The sequence below is a fragment of the Oncorhynchus keta genome, chromosome 2 (assembly GCF_023373465.1).
Source record: "Oncorhynchus keta strain PuntledgeMale-10-30-2019 chromosome 2, Oket_V2, whole genome shotgun sequence".
NCBI lineage: Eukaryota > Metazoa > Chordata > Actinopteri > Salmoniformes > Salmonidae > Oncorhynchus > Oncorhynchus keta.
The window spans coordinates 66730433-66745783 of NC_068422.1; the positions used below are offsets into that span (position 1 = coordinate 66730433).

The 15351-nt window shown below is 45.7% G+C and overlaps 1 protein-coding gene across 1 annotated transcript in view; it reads right to left on the reverse strand.

Moving 5' to 3' along the window:
* The window catches only part of LOC118358992 (CD276 antigen), a 92205-nt gene that overhangs the window by 15407 nt on the left and 61447 nt on the right, over positions 1-15351 (reverse strand). The window contains exons 5-6 of the mRNA XM_035737089.2: positions 11428-11562; positions 5670-5723 (exon numbers count right to left, since the gene is read on the reverse strand). Of these exons, the coding sequence (XP_035592982.1) occupies positions 5670-5723; positions 11428-11562 (189 nt within the window). The remainder of the gene's footprint in view (positions 1-5669; positions 5724-11427; positions 11563-15351) is intronic.

Below are 15351 nucleotides of genomic sequence, written 5' to 3' on the forward strand. Positions count from 1 at the left end.
CCTCCATTCACTATTAGAGTGCATATAGATGGCCTGTCTTTCCCCCCTGTCCCTGTTCCTACCCAATTAATAATGGGCCTTTCTAAATCCAAACAAATGTTACATATTAGTAAACACACGATTCAATTGAGAATAGTGAACAGCATGTGAAGCCTGAGGAAAGGAACATAGCGCAAGAATTCTTTTGCTACTTTCACAAACATCAATAGCCTATAGTCAGTCGCATCATGCAGCCCACATTTGTTTTCATTTCTAGGACATTCTAAGGTTCGTATCATTCACAACTAAAGTTGCCAAATAACTCTAAATCTAGTGTATCTGACCTGTTTCCAATCACTTTTACGCCCAACAGAGGCACTTCATATGCACACTCGCTCCTGAATGGGAAAAATATCCTTTCTATTTCATTCAGCAAAGTTAAATTATATTATTCTTACTATAAAATCATATAAAATAAGGGCACAGGACTTATAAGCATATCTTGTAGATAAATGAACAAGCCTACAGCCTATGGCATAGATAGGATAACATACAGTAGGCCAACTCATATTCTGTTCTTCTGAAATAAAATGTCTTCATATCATAATGTTTCTTTAGACATGCCTAAAATAAACAATAGATTTATTGTGATGGTGTATATTACATAAATAGTTTTCCATGTAAACTCAGCAAAAAAAGAAACGTCCTCTCACTGTCAACTGTGTTTATTTTCAGCAAACTTAACGTGTGTAAATATTTGTATGAACATAACAAGATTCAACAACTGAGACATAAACTGAACAAGTTCCACAGACATGTGACTAACAGAAATGGAATAATGTGTCCCTGAACAAAGGGGGGGGGGGGGTCAAAATCAAAAGTAACAGTCAGTAACTGGTGTGGCCACCAGCTGCATTAAGTATCGCGAGTGACTCTCTTCCTCATTGACTGCACCAAATTTGCCAGTTCTTGCTGTGAGATGTTATCTCACTCTTCCAACAAGGCACGTGGACATTTCCAGGGGGGAATGGCCCAAGCCCTCACCCTCCGATCCAACAGGTCCCAGTGTAACGCTCATTTCTTCGACGATAAATGCAAATCCGACCATCACCCGCTAGCCCTTTTTGCCAGTCCTGTCTGGTCCAGCGACGGTGGGTTTGTGCCCATAGGCAACATTGTTGACGGTGATGTCTGGTGAGGACCTGCCTTACAACAGGCCTACAAGCCCTCAGTCCAGCCTCTCTCAGCCTATTGCGGACAGTCTGAGCACAGATGGGGGGATTGTGCGTTCCTGGTGTAACTCAGTCCCGCAGGTGTGATGTTATGATGTACCAATCCTGTGCAGGTGTTGTTACACGTGGTCTGCCACTGCGAGGACAATCAGCTGTATGTCCTGTCACCATGTAGCGCTGTATTAGACGTCTCACAGTACGTACAATTTATTGCCCTGGCCACATCTGCAGTCCTCATGCCTCCTTGCAGCATGCCCAAGGCACGTTCACGCAGATGAGCAGGTGCCCTGGGCATCTTTCTTTTGGTGTTTTTCAGAGTCAGTGGAAAGGCCCCTTTAGTGTCCTATGTTTTCATAACTGTGACCTTAATTGCCTACAGTCTGTAAGCTGTCAGTGTCTTAATGACCTTTCCACAGGTGCATGTTCATTAATTGTTTATGGTTCATTGAATAAACATGGGAAACAGTGTTTGAACCCTTTACAATGAAGACCTGTGAAGTTATTTGGATTTTTACGAATAATCTTTGAAAGGCAGGGTCCTGAAAAAGGGACGTTTCTTTTTTTTTGCTGAGTTTAGTTGTTCCAAAAGCACGCATCAGCAGCTTGGATGCATGGATGCATGGAGGCCTGGAGAAGCTAAACGTGTTTATGTTAATTAGCGGTCAAATTAACGTGAGACCAGTATTTATTTGCATTACAATAACCGGCTGACAAAATTTCATGAATTCCACAGCCCTATTTGTGGGGCTATAGGTCCAAAACATCAGACCAATCTGGAGGTTCACATTAGTTTACAGTATTTACCCAACCTTATCATGACTCTCCCTAATGAACGAATGAGGCGGGATTACAATCTAACGGTTGTCTCTCTCTTTAACCCCCAACCCCCTGTCCCTCCCTCTCTCCTCTCATCTCCTGTGTGTGTGTGCACCAACCTTGCCCAGGCTAACAGGAAGCAGAGGGCACAGTGCTTTATTTAATTAGCCACTGCAGCGGAGTGCTCATGTGGAACCGACGCGTGGTGCGCCCTGGAACACTAAGGGGAGGCAGATCAGGGGAGTGAGATGGATTGACGACACGATGCCTCCCCCCATGGGGGCTTCACTGGGCTGCAGGGGCACGGGTCACACGACAGGGAAGGGGGGGACAGATGACGTTTGTGTGCAGGAATTCATCCTGGGAATGCTTGTTGCTGTCCACTAAACCCTGCTCGACTAATGGAGCAGGAGCCCTGCCCCTGGGTGTACATTATACCTCTTCTCCCAGAGACACATCCTGCAAGCTCATTGCAATTACTTTATCTAATATTCTGATCAGTGCTACGTGCTGTCAATGGCCCTCCATGTTGTTGTGATGCAGAATGCTGCTGACTGCTTTCATTAGGTCTGACAGCGCTCATTATTCCACATGATTTAGGAGCAGCTATCCCTCCGCTATCTCTCTCATATTGTGACAATGATCTGCTGGCCTTCTCTTCCCGGACCAACAGATAACCCTTGAGAAGAGGCTAAACCCTGCTCAGTACGCAAAGCACACGCCATTAACAGTTCAAAGAGGAGAGAGGGAAACCTTCTAGCAACACACTAGCTAACAGTATCTGGCCAAGTAGTACGGTAATATATGAAAAGCTATACTATACTAGTGAGGAACACAAGCAGAAGCACACGAGTTATGCACAGGAACACTTAGCCGTACAGCACAGGGACGTCTGTTAATTAGCTCTCCTGAAGTTCTTCTGTGGCCCACATCCACTAATGAAGGAATCATAACGACTGTATTTACATATCTTTAAGCAGTAATATGTGACACACTGGGACAGCACATGACAAGAGGAGCACCACAGACCACACTGGCTGCAGTGGCTGTGTAAAGAGAGGCCTGTCGGGTTTGACTGTGGCTGGGGCTGGGGAGAAAGGCTGGGGCTGGGGAGAGAGGATGGGGGTGGGGAGAAAGGCTGGGACTGGGGAGAGAGGCTGGGACTGGGGAGAAAGGCTGGGGCTGGGGAGAGAGGCTGGGGAGAGAAGCTGGGACTGGGGAGAGAGGCTGGGTCTGGGTCGGTGGAGAGAAGCGGGGTCTGGGGATAGAGACTTAGGCTGGGTAGAGGCTGACGCTGGGGAGAAAGGCTGGGGCTGGGGAGAGAGGCTGGGTTCTGGGTCGGTGGAGAGAAGCAGGGCTGGGGATAGAGACTTAGGCTGGGGAGAGAGGCTGGGACTGGGGATCGAGACTTAGGCTGGGGCGAGAGGCTGGGACTGGGGATAGAGACTTAGGCTGGGGAGAGAGGCTGGGGCTGGGGAGAGAGAGTGGGGAGAGAGGCTGGGGCTGGGGAGAGAGGGTGTGTCTGGCTCTCTAGACTCCTCTCACCTTCTCCTCATCAGTAGTACTGAGTAGATCAGTGAGGATTGCAGCTGGACATTTTTCATGACTTTGTGGTTCTCCTAATACCCATGGTCATGGGAATATGACTATTTCATGAAAGGACACAAAACAATGTGCAATGTGTAATCTTGGTTCCCTGAGGAAAGGGAGGGGGATGTAAGCCTAACGTGAGAGATGGAGATGTGAGAGTTTCTCTAGAAATCACATGGTCATGCCTTTTCCCTTTCGTAATATGGTCGTTGAACTTTACTTTTCAGGGTTGTCATGGTTGAGGAGATTAAACACCTATCCCACTGAATTGTGGAGGCTCTTACAAACACTGCTATGGGAATACACCAACTGTGATGTGACTGAGTCTGAGGCAGCTGCCCTAGCCGTCTCCTGTGCAGTGTATTAAAATCATCAAGATATTTAGGTTGATGAGCTATTGCACCTGCCGCTCTACTGCAATTCAAGCGACTGTCATCCATCTTTCAGCTGTTGCCATGGAGTATGGGTGACGTGGTCTCACTCCATGGTATCAGCATTATGGAGCATGACACTAGCTTGTCTTCAACCTTGACGGCACCTTGTCTCTGCAAGCCAGGTAGGAGGGTTAATTCACCTCACAACCGGAGAGACCACTTTCATTTCTCTCTGCCTCTTTCGGAGGGTGCTCAAATTGCTCTTTCTGATGTTGTTTCCCTCATGAAAGAACTGGGTCATGACGATGCACACTCTGCCAGTGCCCTGTTTCTAGGGCCTAGGCTAACTCCACAGAGCCCAGGATGCAGAGAGAGCAGAGCAGAGAGACAGACAGGGGCTAGTGGGGCAAAGAGAGAGATTGCAGCCCACTCCAAACAGTGTGCTGCTCTGGGATTACAGCAGCTAACTCTAAACTGCGCATCACGCTCAGATTACAAAACTCATTTCAGAAAAAGAGTTGAGGGTTGGGGAGTGGGGAGTATGTGTGTATACTGTATGTGTATGTTGGAAATAGAGGAGGGGGAATGGGTGTTGTTGGCTCTTCCAGCTGCAAGCACATCAAGGATTTCAGGCCAGGCATCTTGTCTGTAAAGCAGTACCCTGCTAGCTAGCTGCTGTAATGCTGGTGAGGGGAACACCTCCCTTTCCAAAGGCCCAGGATGAGCCCAGGCTCCTAGTTATCACTGGTTATTGTTCCAATCAGGCTGGCTTTGAAAAGGGAGGCACGCTCTCCTCCGGACAGCTCATTAAGATAACATACAAACGCAGCTTCCACATCATCCTGCATTTATTAAAGTGGTCTTCATTTCAGCTCATTTGACTCACACACGAACCTCTCCCCTTGTCAGCGCAATTGGAGCCAGATGGCAAAATAAAGCTGCTGTCTGGAGTGTTTTAAAGAGCTACATCAGAAGGCAGAAGAATGAGCCGCTGAGCCCCTCTTCAGCTCACGCCCACCACCGCCCGCACAGGTGTGTCTTTCAAGGAAAAGAGAACGGTGAGGGGGTTGTTGAGGAGTCAGGTGAAAATAGTGGGTTGAGGTGGAGGGTCTTGGAGGTCTTCCTTTGTAACCAGTACTGCACCTGTAGGTATGGGGGCCACTATGGGTTGCTCCTGCCACTGGGCTGCAGAGTTCTCTTCGAAACATTCACGAGACACGAATTAGGGAAATGAGCCATTGTCCACTCTGCCCAGAGACCTTCCTTCACCTCTCGGCTTATTAAAATCACATAGTATTAACTGTGGCTTTCACAGGGAGGCTAAATAATTCAATCACACGAAAGAAGGAGTCAAATGAATAACTTTAAAGACATTAACGCAGGAGCCAGAGTCGTTCAGGCCTGTGCCTGGTATCCACCATGGCCTTGACTCAGAGCACAATTCATTCAGGACACAATATTAAGTAGTATCACACAATTGTGCTGAAAAACGTGCTCACCGCCCAAACATCAGTACTGCATTTGGACATTGCAGATATCCATATCCATTCCATGTAAGTTCTTTGCAATTTCATAATTGAATTAGAATGGGGTATGCAGGAGCATTGAGGAGTAATTAGCCTCTATGTGTATGGTGTAAACATGTGGTGATGCTTGTTCCAGATGTGCCTTGGCTGACCTGTCTTAGACTGCTCCTCTTCCTGCAGCTCTTTGGCCTCTTCAAGCTCCTTGGCTGTGGAGAGAGAAGCCATCAGACCATTAAATACACAGAAAACACACAGGCACGCAACAGCACGCACGCAATGCACTATTCCTCTGGATTTCATAAGGCAGCAGCTCATTTAAACCTACGGTGAGCTCATGCTTCACGGCTCAGTCGGGGGCTGAGGCTGCATGTGGCACTGGACCACAGCTGCCCCCCCTGGCCTGGCCCACTCACAAAGACAGTAATCACATTAAGCTATGGCCACTGGCCTTCCTCTCTGGAAACATACTGTCAACTGGGCCAGGCTGACAGAAACCACAGTGATGGGCACACGGAGGCAGTAATAAACGTGCTCACGGACACACACACACACATACACACAAGCACACCTACACACACGCACACTCCAAAAATAGACCAGGAACAGAGGAACCAGAGGACGGCTGATTTGAATTTCCTGACACCATCCTCAGCTCCATTGTGTTAAGAGACAGAGTCTGCATTTAGTGTCAGACACTTACTGCATGCCCAGATTCAACTGATCATTGGACCAAATTAAACGTGAAAGCAACAATATTGTCTCTGAGTTTTTTTGTATGCTGCAATTTACAATACTGACAGAGAGAGAAAATCCTTGCAAAATAACAAAAACAATTGCAGCAGTAATATATATATGCTGCTTCTATTGTAGTGTCCACAGTCCTTCATACATCACACTATTCCATTTCCGTTCCACATTCCTTCAAGTCCATTTTGTATTCGTATTTTGAAAACACCACACTCAGACAGTATGTGTATGCCCACAGGTTATAATTTCTCAGAGTGATTCATTCAAATCTCCAGCTTTTCAAGTGAGTTGTTTTCCCCCTTTCTTCGCAGGGCATAGCTACCTATTTCTGGATCCCTCCTCAGAATGATTATCTGGGAGGATTTCACAGGAATCCATTTGAGAAGGACACATATTTGAGCAGCTGTCCTCCTCTAAATTCTGGTGCCAAAAGGACAGTTAGTTTAAACAAGCATTCACTAGAAACCTTTACAGCATTTAGTTTTTATGATGAAGACAGAGGGAAATAGAATCACCGATCTCCTCTCTCTCTCTCTCACCCTTTACCTCAGCACTATGACGTTGGTTCTCTAAAAGTTGGTTCTAAAATATGAATAATGAATGTGGAGTGTAAATGTTCTGTGAGAGACCATGAGCCGCCTCTCCTCAGTTAACAGCCAACACCTCCTGTCCTGATGCAACAACTTTGGCGATGTCATCTACAAAATAGCTTCCAATACTCTACTCAGCAAACTGGATGCAGTTTATCACAGTGCCAACCATTTTGTTACTAAAGCACCTTATACCACCCACCACTGCGACCTGTATTCTCTAGTCGGCTGGCCCCCGCTACATATTCGTCGCCAGACCCACTGGCTCCAGGTCATCTACAAGTCCATGCTAGGTAAAACTCCGCCTTATCTCAGTTCACTGGTCACGATGGCAACACCAACCCGTAGCATGCGCTCCAGCAGGTGTCTCTCACTGATCATCCCTAAAGCCAACACCTCATTTGGCCACCTTTCCTTACAGTTCTCTGCTGCCTGTGACTGGAACGAATTGCAAAAATCACTGAAGTTGGAGACTTTTATCTCCCTCACCAACTTTTAACATCTGCTATCTGAGCAGCTAACCGATCGCTGCAGCTGTACATAGTCCATCGGTAAATAGCCCACCCAATTTACCTAACTCATCCCCATACTGTTTTTATTTATTTACTTTTCTGCTCTTTTGCACACCAGTATCTCTACCTGCACATGACCATCTGACCATTTATCACTCCAGTGTTAATCTGCTAAATTGTAATTATTTGCCTACCTCCTCATTCCTTTTGCACACAATGTATATAGACTCTCTCTTTTTTTCCCTACTGTGTTATTGACTTGTTAATTGTTTACTCCATGTGTAACTCTGTGTTGTCTGTTCACACTGCTATGCTTTATCTTGGCCAGGTTGCAGTTGCAAATGAGAACTTGTTCTCAACTAGCCTACCTGGTTAAATAAAGGTGAAATAAAAAACAACCTCTGACACTATGGGAAGAGCAGCCTCCAGGGACACTTCTACAGTACGAGGATGAACCAGGCATTTCAGAGACGCCTCTATGTCAAAGTCAAAATGGTGGCTGCCATCCACAGAGTTTGAGTGAAATCTGCTCTGGCAAGGGGAAGCGGCCACCGTAAAACTCTGAGATGGATTTCAGAGATTAGGTCCAATATAAGAAGGTTATTTAAGTGATTAATTACATCCCATACGCATGCAGGGATAAATAACAAGTGAGTGCAACAGCTGGATGAAGCACCTGGAAGATGGAAGCTCACAGAGGACAGATATCCCCTGTACCCAGGGGAGTGATGTGAATCATCCATGTCCCCACGATGACCTTCATCTATCACAGAGGGCCGTGTGTCCCATGTCACCGACACATAACACACTCCACATAACACACTCCACATAACACACTCCACATAGCACACTCCACATAACACACTCCACATAGCACACTCCACATAGCACACTCCACATAACACACTCCACATAGCACACTCCACATAGCACACTCCACATAACACACTCCACATAACACACTCCACATAGCACACTCCACATAGCACACTCCACATAACACACTCCACATAACACACTCCACATAGCACACTCCACATAACACACTCCACATAGCACACTCCACATAACACACTCCACATAGCACACTCCACATAGCACACTCCACATAGCACACTCCACATAACACACTCCACATAACACACTCCACATAGCACACTCCACATAACACACTCCACATAGCACACTCCACATAGCACACTCCACATAGCACACTCCACATAGCACACTCCACATAGCACACTCCACATAGCACACTCCACATAACACACTCCACATAGCACACTCCACATAGCACACTCCACATAGCACACTCCACATAGCACACTCCACATAACACACTCCACATAACACACTCCACATAGCACACTCCACATAGCACACTCCACATAGCACACTCCACATAGCACACTCCACATAACACACTCCACATAACACACTCCACATAGCACACTCCACATAGCACACTCTACATAACACACTCCACATAACACACTCCGGGGGTACGTCTGATTAAATCACACGCTCATTTGAATGTAAAATGAGCTTCAGGAATATGGTACACTGGTCCATTTACAGAATAGGAAGAGGAAAGGAAAGGACGGAAGGAAGGAAGGAAGGAAGGAAGGAAGGAAGGAAGGAAGGAAGGAAGGAAGGAAAAAGTGAACCAAAGAAAAAAGGAAGTAAGGAAGAAAGATGTACTACAACAAATACTAGAATAAATTGAGCTTTCATCTCCCAGACTCCAATCCCACTTGCTGCTCTGCCCAGTTAGGATACACATCCACTGCTCCATATACATTATGACAGGGAAGAAAAATGGCTTACTCTGTTTTGGACTAGTTTTGACCCCTCTACCCTCACTACCCAGAGTTTCAGGGGAGAGAGTCAACTTCAATCTGGCCAAAACCAAGAACACCATTAAAAGATAAGACAGCCTCAATTAGGTTGCACTTTCCTGCTTCCTGCAGTTCCAGCAGCTGTGAATGTGCACTTCAACACATCTCCACATCTGTATTCATAAGGTATCAATTTATCTGGGTGTGCGAGTCTGCGTGCTACGTGAAGAAGTCAGTGTATGTTACTCTTCAACTCGGCAAACAAGGATCCTAAAGAACTTGGAAACATTCACAGACAGGGAACAGAATGAGACTTAACCTCTCATTTAGTTGAGTGGTGCACAGCCAGTTTATCAACCCTCTATCTCTACTTCTACTGGAGGAGCAGCCTGCTCCTTCTGGTTACTGGAGAACAGGTCTGCGACCCCACAAGACATTTTGCTCATGGTATAGAATCAGTGTTTCCCCTAGGATTCTTTTCAGCAGTTTTATTTGCACGTTTTATATTTTGCAGTATATATGAAATTAATATAAGGGAAACACTACGAATGTATTGTAATACTCTCTCCCTCTCTCTTTCCATTTCAATTTGATTTCATACGTTCCATCGAGCTATAATTATTCCTGCCTGTGCGTGTGTCAGTTCCAGATATATTTTTAAACCCCAGGGACCAGTGCAGACACTGGCTGACCTTTATTTAAATGTCTCCTCCACTCGGAGTACATCTCATTACAGCCAGGCCACCGGCTCCCCACCATACATCTCGGCTCAAAACCGAGTTCTCTCAGTCAGTCCCTACTCTGCCTGCAAGCCGTCCCCAGCTATTCAGTAGTGCTAATTATCAGACTCTTCTAAATGAACTTCCTGCAGACAGACGGGGTCACAGCATCCCTTCACAGCAGCAGATAATCATATATACATACAAACACTGTCTGGGTGTTAAGATTCTGAACCAGCTGTCCAAGACACTGGCACCTCATGTTAACATGTCATCCCTGGTAACCACCACTCTCCTCCCGCTGTCATCCCTGGTAACCACCACTCTCCTCCCTCTTTCATCCCTGGTAACCACCACTCTCCTCCCGCTGTCATCCCTGGTAACCACCACTCTCATCCCGCTGTCATCCCTGGTAACCACCACTCTCCTCCCGCTGTCATCCCTGGTAACCACCACTCTCCTCCCGCTATCATCCCTGGTAACCACCACTCTCATCCCGCTGTCATCCCTAGTAACCACCACCCTCCTCCCGCTGTCATCCCTGGTAACCACCACTCTCCTCCCGCTATCATCCCTGGTAACCACCACTCTCCTCCAGCTGTCATCCCTGGTAACCACCACTCTCTTCCCTGGTAACCACCATACTCCTCCTGCTGTCATCCTTGGTAACCACCACTCTCCTCCCTCTGTCATCCCTGGTAACCACCACTCTCTTCCCTGGTAACCACCACTCTCCTCCCTCTGTCATCCCTGGTAACCACCACCCTCCTCCTGCTGTCATCCCTGGTAACCACCACTCTCCTCCTGCTGTCATCCCTGGTAACCACCACTCTCCTCCCGCTGTCATCCCTGATAACCACCACTCTCCTCCCGCTGTCATCCCTGGTAACCACCACTCTCCTCCCGCTGTCATCCCTGGTAACATCCACTCTCCTCCCGCTGTCATCCCTGGTAACCGCCAGCCTCCTCCCGCTGTCATCCCTGGCAACCACCACTCTCCTCCCGCTGTCATCCCTGGCAACAACCCTCCTCCCACTGTGTCTTCCACATTATCTGGGCTCCAGTTTCACTATTACACAGGTCAGGCAGGGCTACTCTGTGAGGGTTTGGGGAAATCATTGGGACAGCCATTTTGCATTTGAACTATATCATCAATGTTTCTCTCTCACTTTCATCACTTTTGGCTCTAATAACATTTTCTCTAATCTTTTCTCTAAGCTTATGCAACGATGAAAGAAAGCACCCAATCACACCCTTCTTTAACCTTGGAAGATTCATATGGGATTTTGGGAGTTGTTTCTTAAGAGGTGCCCAACTATCTCCATTGAAATGGGTGTTCAAGTGTAGTCTCTGCATGTGTTTATGGAACGGCTCAGTGTGTTCCTGTGAAAAATGTTGTTCAGAAAGACAACAGAGTGGTGCTGTTAAGACAGACTGCAGAGTTCAGTGGGCCTGCTTGATCCTTCTCACAGTTGTTCAGACAGACAGACAGACAGACAGGTACCTGCTCTGTCCTCCTCACAGCTCTCCTTGATCTTCCTACGGCAGACTGCAGCCAGGGCGATGAGCAGACCCAGCAGACACACAGCCAGGCCCACCGTCACCCACAGAGCCACCGGGGGAAACACCATGTTCTGACCTGGGAGAAGGGGAGAGAGATCAAGAAAGGAGGAGGGAGGAAGATACAGAAAAGGAGACAGATACAGTTAGTAGAGAGGAGGGCACTCAACATGGTCATCACCATGACTACCCCATCCTCCCCACCGCTATGGCTGCCTATCACCATTCCCATAACCATCACCATCATCTCACCATTATACAGTTGAAGTCAGAAGATTACATGCACAGGTTAGAGTCATTAAAACTAATTTTTCAACCACTCCACAAATTTCTTGTTAACAAACTATAGTTTTGGCAAGTCGGTTAGGACATCTACTGAGCAGTCATTTTTCCAACAATTGGTTACAGACAGATTATTTCACTTGTAATTTACTGTATCACAATTCCTGTAGGTCAGAAGTTTACATACACTAAGTTGACTGTGCCTTTAAACAGCAGGGAAAATTCCAGAAAATGATGTCATGGCTTTAGAAGCTTCTGATAGGCTAATTGACATCATTTGAGTCCATTGGAGGTATATCTATGGATGTATTATGACCATCGTTATGTTTGGAGGAAAAAGGGGGAGGTTTTCGAGCCGAATAACACCATCCCAACCGTGAAGCACGGGGGTGGCAGCATCATGTTGCGGGGGTGCTTTGCTGCAGGAGGGACTGGTGCACTTCACAAAATAGGTGACATCATGAGGAAGGAAAATTACGTGGATATATTAAAGCAACATCTCAAGACATCAGTCAGGAAGTTAAAGCTTGGTCGCAAATGGGTCTTCCAAATGGACAATGACCCCAAGCATACTTCCAAAGTTGTGGCAAAATGGCTTAAGGACAACAAAGTCAAGATATTGGAGTGGCCACCACAAAGCCCTGACCTCAATCCTATAGAAAATTTGTGGGTAGAACTGAAAAAGCTTGTCGGAGCAAGGAGACCTACAAACCTGACTCAGTTACACCAGCTCTGTCAGGAGGGATGGGACAAAACTTATTGTGGGAAGCTTGTGGAAGGCTACTCAAAACGTTTGACCCATGTTAAACAATGTAAAGGCAATGCTACCAAATACTAATTGAGTGTATGTAAACTTCTGACCCACTGGGAATGTGATGAAAGAAATAAAAGCTGAAATAAATCATTCTCTCTACTATTATTCTGACATTTCACATTCTTAAAATAAAGTGGTGATACTAACTGACCTAAAACAGGGATTTTTTTACTCGGATTAAATGTCAGGAATTGTGAAAAACTGAGTTTAAATGTATTTGGCTAAAGGTGTATGTAAACTTCTGACTTCAACTGTATGTGCCCTTACCACATCATTATTGTCACCATATTACAGATTATCATCATCATCACGCTCCTTATATCATGCTTGTATCATCTGGATGTTAGGGAACATTCACTTTATTTGAAATGAACAAGATGTGGTGATTCATCGAGATCCATTTAACAAACACTTGAGTGTTAAAAACATGGCCAGATGGCAGAGATATCTCAGCAGTTGGAGTACTTTGTGTTGTCTTTTTCTACCCAACAGCCTTGGCACTGCAAAAGAGGATGTGGGCACTAGGTATCCTCATGCCTTCTGCTGCATTCACAATCTGTCATCTGGAGTAATGATGCCCAATGACATCACTCGGTTTTATCCTATTAATCATAAATAGAAAGCAAATATGATGTTGTATTTGTATATTTCTGATGCTACACTGCCAATGAAAAAAAAAGAAAAACGAAGTGGAGCATTTTTCTGACGCTTGTGAGAATGACTGTCTATCAGACAGTTTAGCACACAATTCACTCTAGAGAGAATGAAATATCAAAGTGAGAGACAGCTTCTTGACAAGATAAAACCAACAAAAATCTGGTCAGCAAGACAAAGATATTGCAGACATCCCCAAATTTCCCCAGGGCATTCCAATGTAACAGAGTAAAGTAGAGAAGGAAAAACAGCTTGAGACACTAAATAGCTTGAAGGCTGGCTATAATACAAACTGGCCTCCTTCAGAGAACCCACTCTGGGAAGATAATTGTAAAAAGTCTCGAAATTGACTAGCGTTGGGATGGAGAAATGACCAAGCATCTGTAAGGACTTGGCACAGGACAGACGGAGAGGACAGAGACACACTATTGCACAGCCAAGATGGAGGTCAATAGGAAGTCTCCTTCCTATTGAGAGAGAGGGGGGGGGACTTCTGTCCATTGCAGTGGATGAGGAGGGCCAGGAATGTGTCATAATGGTAGATGAGACAGGATGCAGTGAAATGGAGAGCTCTAGGGGGGGGCAGTTGGGGTGGCATTCTCTGAGTAGGACAGAAAGGGTTCATTTCACCTCCTATCTGTTTGTTTACCTTTATTTGGCCAAGTAAGTTGAGTGTTTGAATCAAAATATGTTTTGACAGTATGTGACCATGAGAGCATTCATATGTATGTGATTATTGGAACACATTATGGGAAGCAAGATTATGCTTAACCACGTAATCCTATTTATGATTAACCATATTACATGGCTATTGTATAATATGCCATGAAGAATCATACACTATATATATTTTGGCATATATTTAGGAGGGCTTATGATGCGATCGTGGTGCTATATTCAATCAAAAACAATTGGTTTTCAGAGTGACTGATAATGTTTAATATAAGGGTGTTTTGGCAGACCATAATCATCATTGAAATGTGGCAGATGTGGATGTGCTGGATGTGTTGCTACAGATTGGCTTCTAATAAACTCTGTTCCAGCCCAAACCGATATCAACAGCAACTTGTCATATAGAGAAAGGAGAAAACCTAGATAGTCCATCTTGTCATTTTGACAAAGCAGTATATAGTTCCTTGGGCCAACCATGACTGATGAGCTCCACTGTCTCTTTGTAGAGCTCTTTGCTCCGTGCTATTTAAAGGATAACCACTGTGACCATGTTAATACCAAATGCAAAGGCCAAATTACAGATGAAGGTAGGTAGTACCGTGTTCTGCTCGCTGTACACTCTGCTTCGTGCATGAAGTGTCCACATAGAGCTATAATAAGACAGAGAAGTAATGAATGTGTCTGGCACTTTGAAGCAGAGCAGAGCTGTGCTCTCTGCTTATCCCTCTCTCTCACCCCTCCCTCCGTTTTCTCGATCCCTAAGGGCAGGCTGATCAAGACAAATGTCGTAGTCGGCTATCATTTCAGCGCTGGGGCCCCAAAGGGCTGCAGGATCATATTTTTCTTTTTCTCTTGTTTGATGATGTGATTTTGTTTTCTTCAGAAAGAGATTTGTCTCTAATGGCTCTGTTTACCTATCGTCTCTTTCCCCTCCACCCATTCCTTCTCTACTGGGGTGAGGATGGAGTGTTTTGGGCTGCCTGTTACATCATTGAAAGTCGGGAGACTGCAGAGCTGCAGTAATGGGGCCACAGAGGTGCAACTTCTGGGCTCTGCACTGAACTCAACACATACAGTTTATAGAAGCAAAACACGGGTCTATTTATGTAAACATCACTTTACAGTAATTACAGTGAGATAAGACTTGGAGGTTGGGCTGGACTACAGCCCTTAAATATTATCAGGCAGGTCGACTTGAGTGTAGGTGTCGAAAGGAAGCCAAACAAAAAGGTAAAAATATATATGTTTTTTATGGGAGTGAATGCAGTATGATTAAACACCACCTCGATATGGACTCTTAATAGAGGCCCTGCATGACCAAGAAATACATTTAACTCCCCATTCATTCTATAAGACACACAGGGGCCTCACGCAGGCCAAGCTGAAGGTAAAAGCCCAGATTGGCATTCATTTTCCTGGAGCCAGAGTGTTTTAAGTTCAGCCAGT